Here is a 12,727-nt window from a genome sequence, read left to right as displayed (position 1 = left end):
TTAACCCAACTATATTTTCTGGTTCACCGATCCCAGAAAGAGGGCAATTTTGTTACTTCTGAGAATGAACACGCTCTTTACAAAGGGTACTTTCCTCTCTGTGAGCAAAAGCAGCAAAGAACCTATTCCGGGTTTTCGTGGCTGGCATGATGTAGATGACCTGAGCCCCATAAATGCTAGTTTGAGACGCAAGTATCTTCGGCCACTGCATAGAAATTTGGAGATTAGGCACTTAGCTTTTATCATGATTTTATCCCTTCCTTGTGTAAATTGTGCATAAAGATTTATCTTTATTGAACGGCCGCTGGAACTTAGAATCTAATTATTAACTGGGTAACAATATGTATTCACTGTGAATTTGTGGATGTTTCAATGTTTCTGTATTTGTATTTTACACTGTAATGTTTTGTATGTAACATTTGTATTTGATTGGTTATCATTTCTTAAGGGTCTTCGTGCCTGAAATAAATAAATGTTCTTCTATTCAGCATGTTTATTTTGCAAAGCTTCCCAAAAACCCTTTTTGGGTAGGGGATTTTCAATGCTAACTGGGCAAGGTGTGGGGTTGCCATTTCATTTGCATTGGGTGATGATTTTCAGATTTGATTGATAGTGGCTTTTACACGTTAAAGGACTAGTGCACAGAATGCCTGTAACTAGCATTGCATGCAACTAGCGCATTGATGCCCAGAGGTTAAGTGTGCTCGTACAGATAATTAATGTCCAAGAAGAGCTCCATAGAATTGAAAAATGTGTAGCTCTGTTTTCTGTTTGCTTTACTTCGTCGTCGTGATGGCGCGTGCGATTGTTATCCTTGCTTATTGTCTGTAACTGATAATCCAGATATTTTATTCTGATATATTTATCACTTTATTTTAGGATAAACCGTATGGCATTGTTAGCCTGAAGCCCAGACTATACCCAGTAAGTGAAAAACATTTATTTGCCAAAGTGTTACATTATGAGTTTGTTCTTAAATTTGGAGAGAAAAAAGCTAATTAACCTTGTGTTTTCGGTTCACTGAGTGCACATCATTTTTCTTCCTCCACGTTAGCTGTACTGCAAGATACTAAACAATAACAAGCACCAAACATAATGTTGCTTTTACTGCCTGCTGCATTCACCTGCCTTTGATAATTGAATGCAAACATATCTAGCTTTGGTTTTGAACAGAGGTTTTGAAGGTCTTGTGTGGAAATGCAGGATTACACCGTGGTAGGAACTAGAATTTCTATTGAAGTTTTAAAAGCATGTATGTTGTAGAATCTTTTGTATAGTTTTCAATGTTCCTTTTTAAGCCAAAGTAATGCCATCTTCCGTGACAGCCTGTTGAGTGGGCCTGGAATAAGGCAATGCAAGGGGAGATTCTTTCAGTGATGGCCATTGAGTGATCTGCCCTCAAACCGCATAGGGCAACTTGTCTCTCCTTTTGGAGTGCACTTAGCATTCCAACATCACATGACCCACATTTCGACTGGCTTGTGTGGATCGGTGAATATTTTTCAAATTATTTTTGTAAACTATATTTTTCACAATATATCATTGCCATTCATGGGTAGATGATTGACTACAATTTCTGGCTAAGAAGCCACCATCAGCCCTACAAGAAGCACAATACAAGCCACTTTTTTTTATTCCCTAAAACTGCCACATTCCCCTACCAACAAAATATAATAAGGAAGAGGAAAACTTTTCAAAGCTAATATATGTATGTGTTTGTATGTACAAAGAAAACTGTCCCAACAGGATAAAATGATTTACCCTGTACGTAAGTCAGACCTATTGCCAATGCTTCATTATTTGCCACTAAAGAGAATCCTGATGCTTCTACTTGATGGCCGCTAGTTTGCCAACCTCCCCTCCACCCCCCCAACACCCTCCTTGCATCATTTGATTACCTGCAAAGCCTGGTTATTTGTATTAGACAATGCTGCTTCCTTCCTGTAAATCGTGTTCAATTTGTACACTGGATGCATTTCAAAAGGTTAAATGGAGATAGTTGAGTGACTAGACTATGGTTAGAGCGTAGACGTAGTTACTGAGTTTGACTTTTTCATGTACGCTGGCAGTCCGTCCTGCCCTCTCCCAAACTTTTAAGTTCCTTGAAACTTTTACTTTCTTCCAAAAATGTTATAGAAAATATTCATGGGATTATTCCACAATGCAGCTCAACTTTTTTCACACAAGTGATATGTGCACTCCATGTCAGGACAGCAAGCAAAACAGAACAAAAAGAAAGGGTGTCCCTTGGAGGTCTATGCGAGGAAAGTGGCAAAAAGAACATTGTTCCTAATATAGTGCTTTCTGTAAAATGATACTTGACCATAAGCCTGCTTCATATTTGGTGCATTGCTGCAAGCCACTCAGTGACACTTATTTGCTATTTACTGCACACTAGATTTGTTTGCAGTAAATAGCAAATAAAAGTTCAAACATCCCTATATTCGACAGGAAGGTCGCATACCATACAAATGGTACTCAGCATTCATAAAATCTCCTTGATTATGTGAATGGGAGAGGAGATTTCTGCAAGCTGCCCCTTTATAGGACTGTTAATCTACTGTTTGGCTGCCCTTTTCTACTCCCATTTGCTGTCCTTGAGCCATGGTCAAGTTCTCTGTATTGCTGTCACCGTCTGTCGGTGCTAGTACTTCTGCTTGTTGGCCATGCGGTAATGTGTACAGTCTGTTGCTCCTTGAGGTCGTCTGGATCCCTTGCTGAGTCATTTGTTCAGTTCCTTTATTTCAGAGGTTGCATCTGTGACTAGCCAAACCTGAATTTGACTTCCATACTCGCTGTTTTCCAACATTTGTTGGGCTGAATATACTACGTCCAGCTCCCAAGTACTTGTCCTGAATCTTGGAGTCCTATTAAAGTCCTCTGTTGCTTCGGCAGGCGGTCACTTAATTCCAGGTGTAGCAGGGTTTTGAGCTTTCCACAGTGGATTTCTGTTTATTGTATAGGGAGTGCAAAAGCCCACTTCGGTCAGCTCTTTCTGTCTTGCTTATTCTCAAACATGGGATTGAATTCTTCTTGCCCCTCCCTCGCCCAATGCACCTGTGGAGTAAGAGGAGGATGTCTTATTTTTCTCCATAACCGCGGCATGCCTGTTTTGGATTTTTAGATCTCGCATTGATTGTATGTTAATTTCTGAATATTAAATCTCTAAAGCCCACCTTTTTTCCATTGAGTAACCTTATGGATATTATAACCTTTGTATTGTGAAGGAGCTGCAGGGGCACTCTTAGCAGCTACCCCGATTACCAGCAAGAGGGTACTTGGGCCCAAACAAAATCCCTGCTGCAAGAACGGAAGACTCAACCATAGGGCAAAGTTTACTGTCTTTATTATCAGTCAAAATGATAGGAATCGCACTAGAACAGCATCTCGTTCCAGAAGCTCTCGTCCTCCAAATGTGGGTTAGACTGTTTTAAAGGCTAGTGACCTCATAAAACAAATGACGCCCCAAAAAAACCTACCGGGGCAGGGAGTTGGTCAGTTTAGGAAAACTATATTATGTAATACATGGAGGTTACTCTGGATCGCCATACCTGTTGGCTCCACCTATGTCCACCTCTAAATGTTAAAATTACAAAGTTGCAGATTAACCAGGAATTTATTGGCCACTTCAACAGTGTGCTTAACGTGAAAGGTAGCTAAGGATTAGACAGAACGTGTCTTCTCAGTCTTGAGACCTTGGACAGCTACCAGGCTGGGGGAAACTGTTCAAGGCAATAGGAACGATTACGAAGTTGCTGTTTGTTCCAATAAGTTGCCATCTCTGATCGCTTAAGCACTGAGAGCGTACATCAAGCTTTGAACCTGTGTACTACCTTTCTGCCTTTGGTTCAATGAGAACAGCTTTCTCCACCTGCCTTGAATGAATAGGTACTGTCCTAGTCTTCCAGGTCGTGTGAGTGTGTGTGGACCACAAAATGAAGCTCTCCTGCTTGTAATTATGAGGATTTTAAGCTATGTTCCTTGCGTCTTATTGCCTCTGTAAACTGGAAACTTTCCGTCCGTTTGTCCTTGGCTAGGATGTGCACCCTGTCTGTGCTGGAAGCTCGGTCTGTCTGCCTTTAGGTGAATCAGGCTGTCGGCATCTCCATTTATTCAAAGCCCGTCTTGCTTTCCCCATTCACTTCAATGCACCTATGGCTTCCATCTTTGTTAGTCACAATTCAACAAAAAAGTCAACAAAAAGATTTTCCCACCCAGGCAGGCAGGTGAGCGTGTGTGCATGGCCCCCCAGCCCCCATTTCCATCATGGCGCCATTTATCAGCGTGGGGACCCTCATGGGCTCCCTCGAAGCAGCGAGGCTTCCTGGTCTTGTCCCGCATCCCGAGCCCTCCCCCAGGCCCTTATTGGTCATTTGAACTAGTCTGCCTTTGCCAGACTCATCCCCCAGCTTGCACGCTCCCTGTGCCATTTCCCACCCATCCAGGCAGGCAGGTGAGCATGTGTGCATGCCCCCCGATTATTCCCCCCCCCCCCCCCACCATTTCCGTCATGGCGCTGTTTATCAGCGAGGGGACCCTCATGGGCTCCCTGGAAGCAGCGAGGCTTCCTGCTTTCTTGTCCCGCCTCCCGAACCCTCCCCCAGGCCCTTATTGGCCAGTTCCTGTCTTATCTTGGACCAGACCTGGGCAGCCCTCCTGCCCGGCAGCCCCTTCGGTGAAGTGCCCCAAGGCAAAAGCGGCTCCTACTTTGACTGCTCCAAGATGTGTCTGCAGGGGAAGCCAATGAAGCCAGCAGTCGACAGACACCGACAAAACTGTGTGTGGCATGGGTGGGTTGTAGAGCAACTGCTCTACTCCAGAAATCCGCTGCCACTCTAGACTGCCATAGACTTACACTTACACCATGCATTCTTAGAAAGATATGTTTGCACCAGCCTAAACCTATTCATGGCTGGACAGCAAATATTGCCTGTGTTACAATGTTAACTAGTACCATACCTAGAGAGAACTATGAAGACTAGCCCGTGTTGCATCTAGATAGAAAGGTGATTGTCGGTATATGCCACACTTAGATGGCATCCTCAAGTTTAGCCTGTGTCGCATGTAGATAGAATTGTAAATCTTAGCATGTGCCACACTTAGATGGATTCCTCAACCTAGCCTGCGTCGCATCTAGGTAGAAATGTAATTCAATGATCGATATACGACTCTCCTGCCAATCATGAATCAATAACCAACCCACTAACAACTTCACTCCTCTGCATACACCCCTCAAACTCGAACCAAACACAACCACAAGCCTTAAATGCAGCAAACCTCACTACACTGCAACAACAAAACAAACCGCACATAGTCTTGCACAACAGCACACAATGACTACTGCAATCTTGCACTTTTCCAGCTCATTCCCACTAACTCGCCCCCCCTACCACCTCTCTTTTTCAGAGCCGCTAGAGTGGCAGGGGACCATTCCGGTGGTGGTAGTGTGCTGTACAAAGATCCTTTAACATTAACAATTAAGCGTGTGCAAGCTGATTGTACGTATTCTTTGGCATCTGCTGTTTCTGCTTAGTTAAGGATTTACTGGTGCAATAGTTGGTCCTCTTACTACTATGAATCATATGCATTTGTTTGTGTGTGGGAGCAATAGACTAGAATGTCTTTGTAGCTACGTCGTGATGTCAGTAGTGAAGTCCTCGGTTTTTCGAGTTTCTAGTTAGTCAACTTGTTTGATCGATGGCAACTGTATCTCTCGCATATTGTCATTCGGGTGTGGTTTGAATGGTTGTCTGAGCAAATAACGTCTCTCACAGCTGCGATATATCACTGTTGGCGATGAAGAGCCCCGGAGTGATGTCCAGATCTCAATTCTATGCCTTTTTTGACTGCAAGTCGGTGGGGTTTAGGAGGGCCACATTCAGATCTTCCACTTCAGTATACCTTATTTTCTTTATGGGTTTCTGAGTACACTGGGACCCGTTTTGTCATAGATCTGTTACTGTTTTTCTAATAAACTCGCTGACCAATTATTGTCCATTTAAGTGTTTGTCCCTCTTTCCTCTCAGGTCTACGATTTTGAGTGGTAATACTTCCTTATTAAGATTGTTCTGATAGGTTTGGGTCAGGAAAAGAACGTTGTTCATCTAATGTTTTTCACTATGGTTTCATGTATGTGTGAAATATATCTAGGAATCCCTTTTTCCTTTCCTTTAGCATTCTAAAGCAAAGAGTGTTGTGCCAGCAGGTTATTTCTCTGATGCTGGCTTTACTCTTTTGAAGGTATTTCTTACGTTTTGCCTGGTGCCTACTTTAACATCATGTTGCTTGTCATTTGTATTCTAATAGTGTATATCTTTTTCTTGTGTAGTGACATTTTTGTGCAATCTGTTGAGCCTAAATATCAAATGCCTGTAAAACTCTTAAAAATCAGTAAAGGGTAGAGGGTGGTAAAATGTAGGCAACAGAAGGGAAAGTGAGGGGAAATTGTAAACTTCCCTAACCACCTTACAGGGAAATGGCAATTAAGCAATATTATCTGATTGTCTGAGCAGAGGGTGCATTAACGGGCCAGGTAGCTGCCCGAGCAAAGCAATAGTTTTACCTTTAGGCCGGGCATTGCCAATGCCCCCTCCCCACCTGCGAGTATTATATTGCTATTGGTATCCGGGTGGGGTCAGAGGGGCTTGGGGGGTGACGTGGGTAGCATTTACCGGAGCACCCACCGGGGGAAGACGGCGGCCTTCTGCTATGAGGAGGCTCGGGTGGCAGGATTACCATGTGGTAATGTCCCTGTTTACGCTCATTGACTGGGAGGCCGACGCAACCCTCTCGCCGGGTACTAATAACACAAATACACATCTTTCCAAATGTAATGGATTTCCTACAGTACATTGGATGTTCAAATGGCAAAATCCAGCATCCGTAAAGCCCACTCTTTAGTTGTTTAAGGGCTACTATTTTTCTGTTCATGCAACGTCTGACTTAAAAAATTTTTTAAAAAAACCTTTCAACAATCTTCCTTATTTGGTTGGCTAACATCTTTCACCTTTTGAAATACATTTACACATTATCAGTTATTTTTGAGAAGTAAGGATGGTCGTAGAAATAAACTGACCCCAATATCTCTTGATTTTAAAATTGACAGGCTTGTGTACCAAGCTGGATTCTTCTCGGGGTTGGAAATAAACCTCTCTACAGAGAAGTGGCATACCAACCACATTTATTTCCCGAAAGCTGGGCTAATGCTGTCAACCAATCAAAAGGAGACTAGGAATGCTCCCAACAAAAAATAAGAAACAGCTGACACTTATTGTCTGCCTGAGGTAAATATTCATCGATTTAATTTGCGTGAATTAATGAGCGCAAAGATGCATGGATTACTAAAAGAGCTGTTAAATTGGGAATAAGTATACTTTTTTACTACCTTTTTTGTAATAAATCATTTGATTCCAAAAATACGAAATCAAATACTATCACTTTAAAATTATAAATGGTTCCCTGGCATTAACCATAGCAAATTGTAATCGGCCCTGTTGCTTCTCTTGGAAAACGAATAATGATTTTTAACATGCCAAGGCTCCTTGAAAATGCAGATCTTAAAGTGAGTACGCTACAAATGATCATTCTCATAGTAGGTCATCCTCAATGTGGAACCGTTTTTTTTTTTCTTCTTTTTTGCCACTGCTGAAATTGCCCACAAAACTCCACTGAATGTAAGTGGGTCGTCCCAGAAGTACCCAAAAACATGTATGTATGGTGTTGCTGTGCATAGTGGAGACTGTGCATCCCAACTGGTAGTTTCAGTTTTGCATTTTGGGAATAGAAAATTGATTTTTAACCACAGTTGCTTTTGTGCAGGATTTTTTTAAAATAATCTATTTTAGACCACCTGCTTCATGTAGCTGATTAATTAGTGGACTCTGCGGTGCAACCACTACACAGTATTATGTTGAATTAAGTGATGTTCAGGTAGAGATTAAGGAAATGCACTTTTTATTTTGTAAAAGTTAAGTAATATTTTTGTACGTTTTTTTTTAAAGAAAAATCCTTTAGATAGGTTCATGTTTAAAACAGAAAACGGGTGCACAGTAATATTAACATAGAGAGTTAAGTCCTTGCAAAAGGATATCATCTGCATACAATATCCAGCAAATTGGAGTTCCTAAAACATTTGTGGCAATGAAGGATGCAGATTTAAGATGCTCCCCAAATCCGCCATATATGCATTAAATAGAAATGACGCCAATATACATCCTTGGCGGAGACCACTATTTGTCGGAATGCTAAAAAAAAAAATCCCTCTAAATTCTAACTAATCTTTAACTGAGTGTGTTCATGCAGGTGAATAGGTGCCGGAAGACCCCAGGCTATTAATTACGTACACAATTTGTTCCTATTTACACCATCAAAGGCCAGGGATAAGTCTTACTGATACGACCTACACCTCTGTATGTACTCCTTCCCAAGCTAAACGTTCAACATAATTAAGGACCCAACCTGCCACATTAGTACCCATACATGCCCTGAACCCAATTGATTTTACTTAAGGAAACCATGCAGACTAGCCCATTCCTTAAGGGAAGAGAGCAAAACTGATGCAAATATTTTAGAATCTGCGTCAAGTAGCGCAATCTTACTATAATTTTCGGGAGCACCTCGCACTCCTTTTCTTAAAAATAGGAACAATATGGGCCTCGTTCCAGGTCTTCAGAGTTTATTTTAGATGAGCAACCGATTGGAAGAGGTTGATCAGGATCCTAGACTACAATATCAGATCAGCTTTGAGAACATGATTACAGCGCCCATTAGGACCAGGAGCCCTGAAATGACTATGTTGTATGGTGGATTCAATTTGAACGATTGAGAATTCTAGGGTCCAATTTTCTGCTTTCAAACTCTCCCAATTTGTTAAACAATCTACAGGTTGATTATATAATTTCAGAAAGTGGGATGTCCATTTATGTTCAGGGATAGGACTTGCTAGGGCTATACTCCTAAGAACCTCTTTGAATTTAATTAATTTACAATAATCACCCTTCGCAATTATACAAGCCAACATTTGTACCCCCATCCCTTGATAAGCCTATGCTTTCAGTCCTTTAGCCTTGCTTTAGTTTTCTCAGCTCGCCAACATACAAGGGTGAATTAGTCCTAACCGGGATATATTCTTAACCTCTCTCCTATATTCCCTTTTAATGGACTGAACAGCAAGGTAATAATTTGTCCTTGAATATTCTTTTGCTTTCCTTGGTCTTAACGTATTAGTCTGTATTTGCTCCTACTTTTACAACATCATCCTGCATTTTCTCTTTTGGTCTCGGGTAATTAAGGGAAACCTATTCCACTGTTAATTTAAAATGGTCACATGGAAAGCCATTTTTATTTATCGTAAGGAGATTTTCAACCCTACATAAATCCTCGGATACAAAAATGAAGTCTGTCAATCATGGATGATTTAGTTACACTATTCAAAGTGTCAGTGGTAATTCCCGATCTCCTGCTTACCAGTCAATACACATGGATACCAACTGTCCAGGAAGTCCTACCATCCCTTCCCGTTTTATTTGTATAGCGCAGACCAGGCCCAAGGGCAACCGGGCGCATATCTTAGTAGAACATTACATTGCAGGTAGTGGAACATTACATTACAATAGTAGTCATATCATCATAAAAGTCACAACAGGTACACAGAGTCTACAGATGACGTTACGAATCAAGGCAATATTCAGAAGGCCCGTCCAGATAGGAGAGCGGTTGTTAATGGGATGTTGCTAACCAAAGCTTGTCTTTGTGTTTGAATTGGTTAAAGGAAGGTAGCATTCTAATCAAGAGTGGTACGGTGTTCCAAAGCTTGGTTGCCAGGACAGGGAAGCTAGAGCCCCCAGCAGAATGAAGCTTGAATCTAGGGATCGCAAGACCTTGGTTTTGTGCAGATCTGAGTGCACGTGCTGGAGTATATTGAGTGAATCGCGAGGCTAGGTAGGAGGGGGCCTGGTGGTTAACACATTTGTATGTGAGAGCCAGTGTTTTCAGAGAGATCCTTTGAGTAACTGAGAGCCAGTTAAGGTTCTTCCTGGTATCTGAGATGTGGGCTGATCGGGGGATGTTAAGGGCTGCTCTAATGGCATTGTTTTGGGTCGTCTGCAGTTTGTTGAGATTACCCTGGTTAGTGCCTTGGTACAGTGCATTGCAGTAGTCCAGTTTGGACGTAACCAGGGTCCTAGCCAGGGTGATGCAATTCTGGGCAGTAAGGAAAGGGCGGCAGGCCGAGATCAGTTTGCAGGTGTATGCAGACGCAGCAGCAACTGCATTAGTTTGTCTGGTGAGTGTCAAGGAGGCGTCGAGGTATATACCCAAAGTTTTGGTGTCTTTAGATACTTTAATCAGATTACCGTCAATGTTAAAGGAGCCGAACAGGGGACTCAGTTTGTTAAGTCTCTGTTGCGTGCCTAAGATGAGAAGCTCAGTCTTGTCATTGTTGAGGCACAATTCGTGCTGGGCCATCCAGGCTTGTATAACAAGGTAAATGTCATTAAGGGCTTTAGAGTCAGCAATATAGTCACCAGTGATGGCTATGAGTATCTGGGTGTCATCAGCGTAGTTCGTGTAGGTGCAACCCAGATAGTCAAGCACATCAAATAGAGGTTTGGTGAAGACATTGTAGAGGGTTGGGGAGACACAAGATCCTTGCGGGACTCCACACGGGACTGATGTGGGATCGGCCGATGCAGTAGGGGAGAAAACTCTCATGTGCCTGTTGTCAAGGAATGACCTAATCCAGTTGGAAGCGTTGTCGGAGAAATGGGCCGCTGACTTCAAGTGCCGACAAAGTATTTGGTGATTGACCAAATCAAAAGCAGCTGATAGGTCCAGAAGTAGTAGAAGGGCTAGTTTACCGTTGTCTTTAAGGTCCTCAATTTGGGTTTTGAGATCAAGTAATGCTGTCTCAGTCCCGTGCTTAGCTCTGAAGCCAGATTGTCTTGAGCCGAGGAGGTTATTGGTCTCTAAGTAGTTCTGAATCTGCAGGTAGGCTGCTCTATCCAGTATTTTGAGTAGGAACGGTACGGTGGTAATCGCTCTGTAGTTAGTTGGTATTTCAGGGTCTAGAGTCGTTTTCTTTTAGGAGGGGGATAACCCAAGCGTCCTTTAAGTTGTTGGGTACCGTTCCAGTTAGGAATGAAGAGTTAATGAAGGTGGTTATAAAAGGAGCGAGGTCATGTGCTGCTTCCTTAATGACAGATGCTGGGCAAGAGTCACCTTGGCAGTTGGAGGGTTTTAAGTTGCGAATGATGTTTTCGACCTCAAGGATGGTGAGTGTGGTGAAGCTAAAGGGGGTGTGAGTGAAAGAGGCCGTCGGACTATTAGAGGGTTTAGTGGTGGGGTTGGTGAGTAAGGTAGTTTGTTTGGCGTTAATTTTCAATTGCAGGGTAGTGATTTTGTTGAGAGCGTTTTGGATGTTGTTACACCATTTACTGTCTTTAATGCAGGTGTCAGCTGCAGGGGATGGGGATTCCAATTCTTTAAGGATTTTAAATAATTCCTTAGTATTAGATTCCGCTTGTAAAATACGTTGGTTGTATGTCTCCTTTTTAGCTTGTAGAATCGCTTCTTTATAATTGTGGGTAGTGATGATAAGGCGATCTTTGTTAGTGACAAGGGTGGCTCTTCCAGAGTGATTCAGCCTTACGTTTTTCTTTGCGTAAAGTTCTTAACTGCAGGGTGAACCAAGAGTTCAAGTGGGTTTGCTGTTTGGCTTTCCCTAGTTTTAGTGGTGCTATTTTGTCAATGGCTTTAAGCAGTGTTTGGTTGAAGATATCTACTAAGACTGTGGGGTTATTATGTCGGGACACGCATTTATTCAAGATGGGAAGGATGAGTGGGAGAAGTTTATCCTTGGTGATGTCTTTTTTATTCCTTGTGGGAATGGCTGGAGCTATCGTGGGAGTAGTGAGAGGGTTGGTCGCTGGTAGGTGGAATATGATGATGTGATGGTCAGACCAGGCACAAGCATAGTTAGAAGTTATGGATGTGTTGCAATTAAGGTCAGTGATCCAATCGAGCATCCTGCCCTTAGTATGGGTAGGTTTGTCAATGCGTTGTTGGAAGCCTAAGTTAACTAATGTGGTAGCGACCTCAGAGGCCAAGTGATCCTTGGTGTCGAACAGGCCCAAGTTAAGGTCACCTAGAAGCAATACCTGAGAGTTGGGTTTGGTATTGGCAGTCAAGATGGCCGTGATGTCGTCTACGAAGGAGCCTAGTGGTCCAGGAGGTCTATAGATAAGGTGGAGAGTAGCAGTGTTTGTTGGGGATAGGGTGAGTTTCACCGAGAGGGATTCTGCGGAGCAGAGCTCAGTGTTGGGGATGATTCTGAGTGTAATGTTATTTCTGTGTATGAATGCGACTCCACCTCCTTTGGAAGTTGACGGTCCGCTCTAATGATAGAGTAGCCATTAGGGATGGCAAGGGCAAGGAGTGGGCCAGAGGCTGCGTGTAACCAGGTTTCAGTAATGGCTATGAAATCGAGGTTTTGAGTGGTGATGAGGTCGGAAATGTCGGGGCATTCTGGATCGAAGTCTAAGATTCCTGACTTGGAGCGTGCACGGTTGATTGGGTGTAGGTTTGGTAGCGAAATGTTGGAGCCATAGGGCAGGGTCATTGAGGTATGGGTTACTAGTGGGCATTATGGGAGAGTGTAGGGTAGAGTGACGGTCTTGGTGGTACTGGGAGTGGGGGGATAAGGCAATGTGCCCACGAAGAATCCTACGAA

The 12,727-nt window shown here is 42.8% G+C and overlaps 1 protein-coding gene across 1 annotated transcript in view; it reads left to right on the top strand.

Annotated features, from left to right (window-relative positions):
* NDUFB6 (NADH:ubiquinone oxidoreductase subunit B6) overlaps positions 1-12,727 on the top strand; it is a 112,829-nt gene that overhangs the window by 33,847 nt on the left and 66,255 nt on the right. The window contains exon 3 of the mRNA XM_069626002.1: positions 880-924. Within this exon, the coding sequence (XP_069482103.1) occupies positions 880-924 (45 nt within the window). The remainder of the gene's footprint in view (positions 1-879; positions 925-12,727) is intronic.

The sequence above is a fragment of the Ambystoma mexicanum genome, chromosome 6p (assembly GCF_040938575.1).
Source record: "Ambystoma mexicanum isolate Mex_15411 chromosome 6p, UKY_AmexF1_1, whole genome shotgun sequence".
NCBI classification, from domain to species: domain Eukaryota; kingdom Metazoa; phylum Chordata; class Amphibia; order Caudata; family Ambystomatidae; genus Ambystoma; species Ambystoma mexicanum.
The sequence above is the reverse complement of the archived record's forward strand: the minus strand, read 5'-3'. Positions and strand labels throughout refer to the sequence as shown.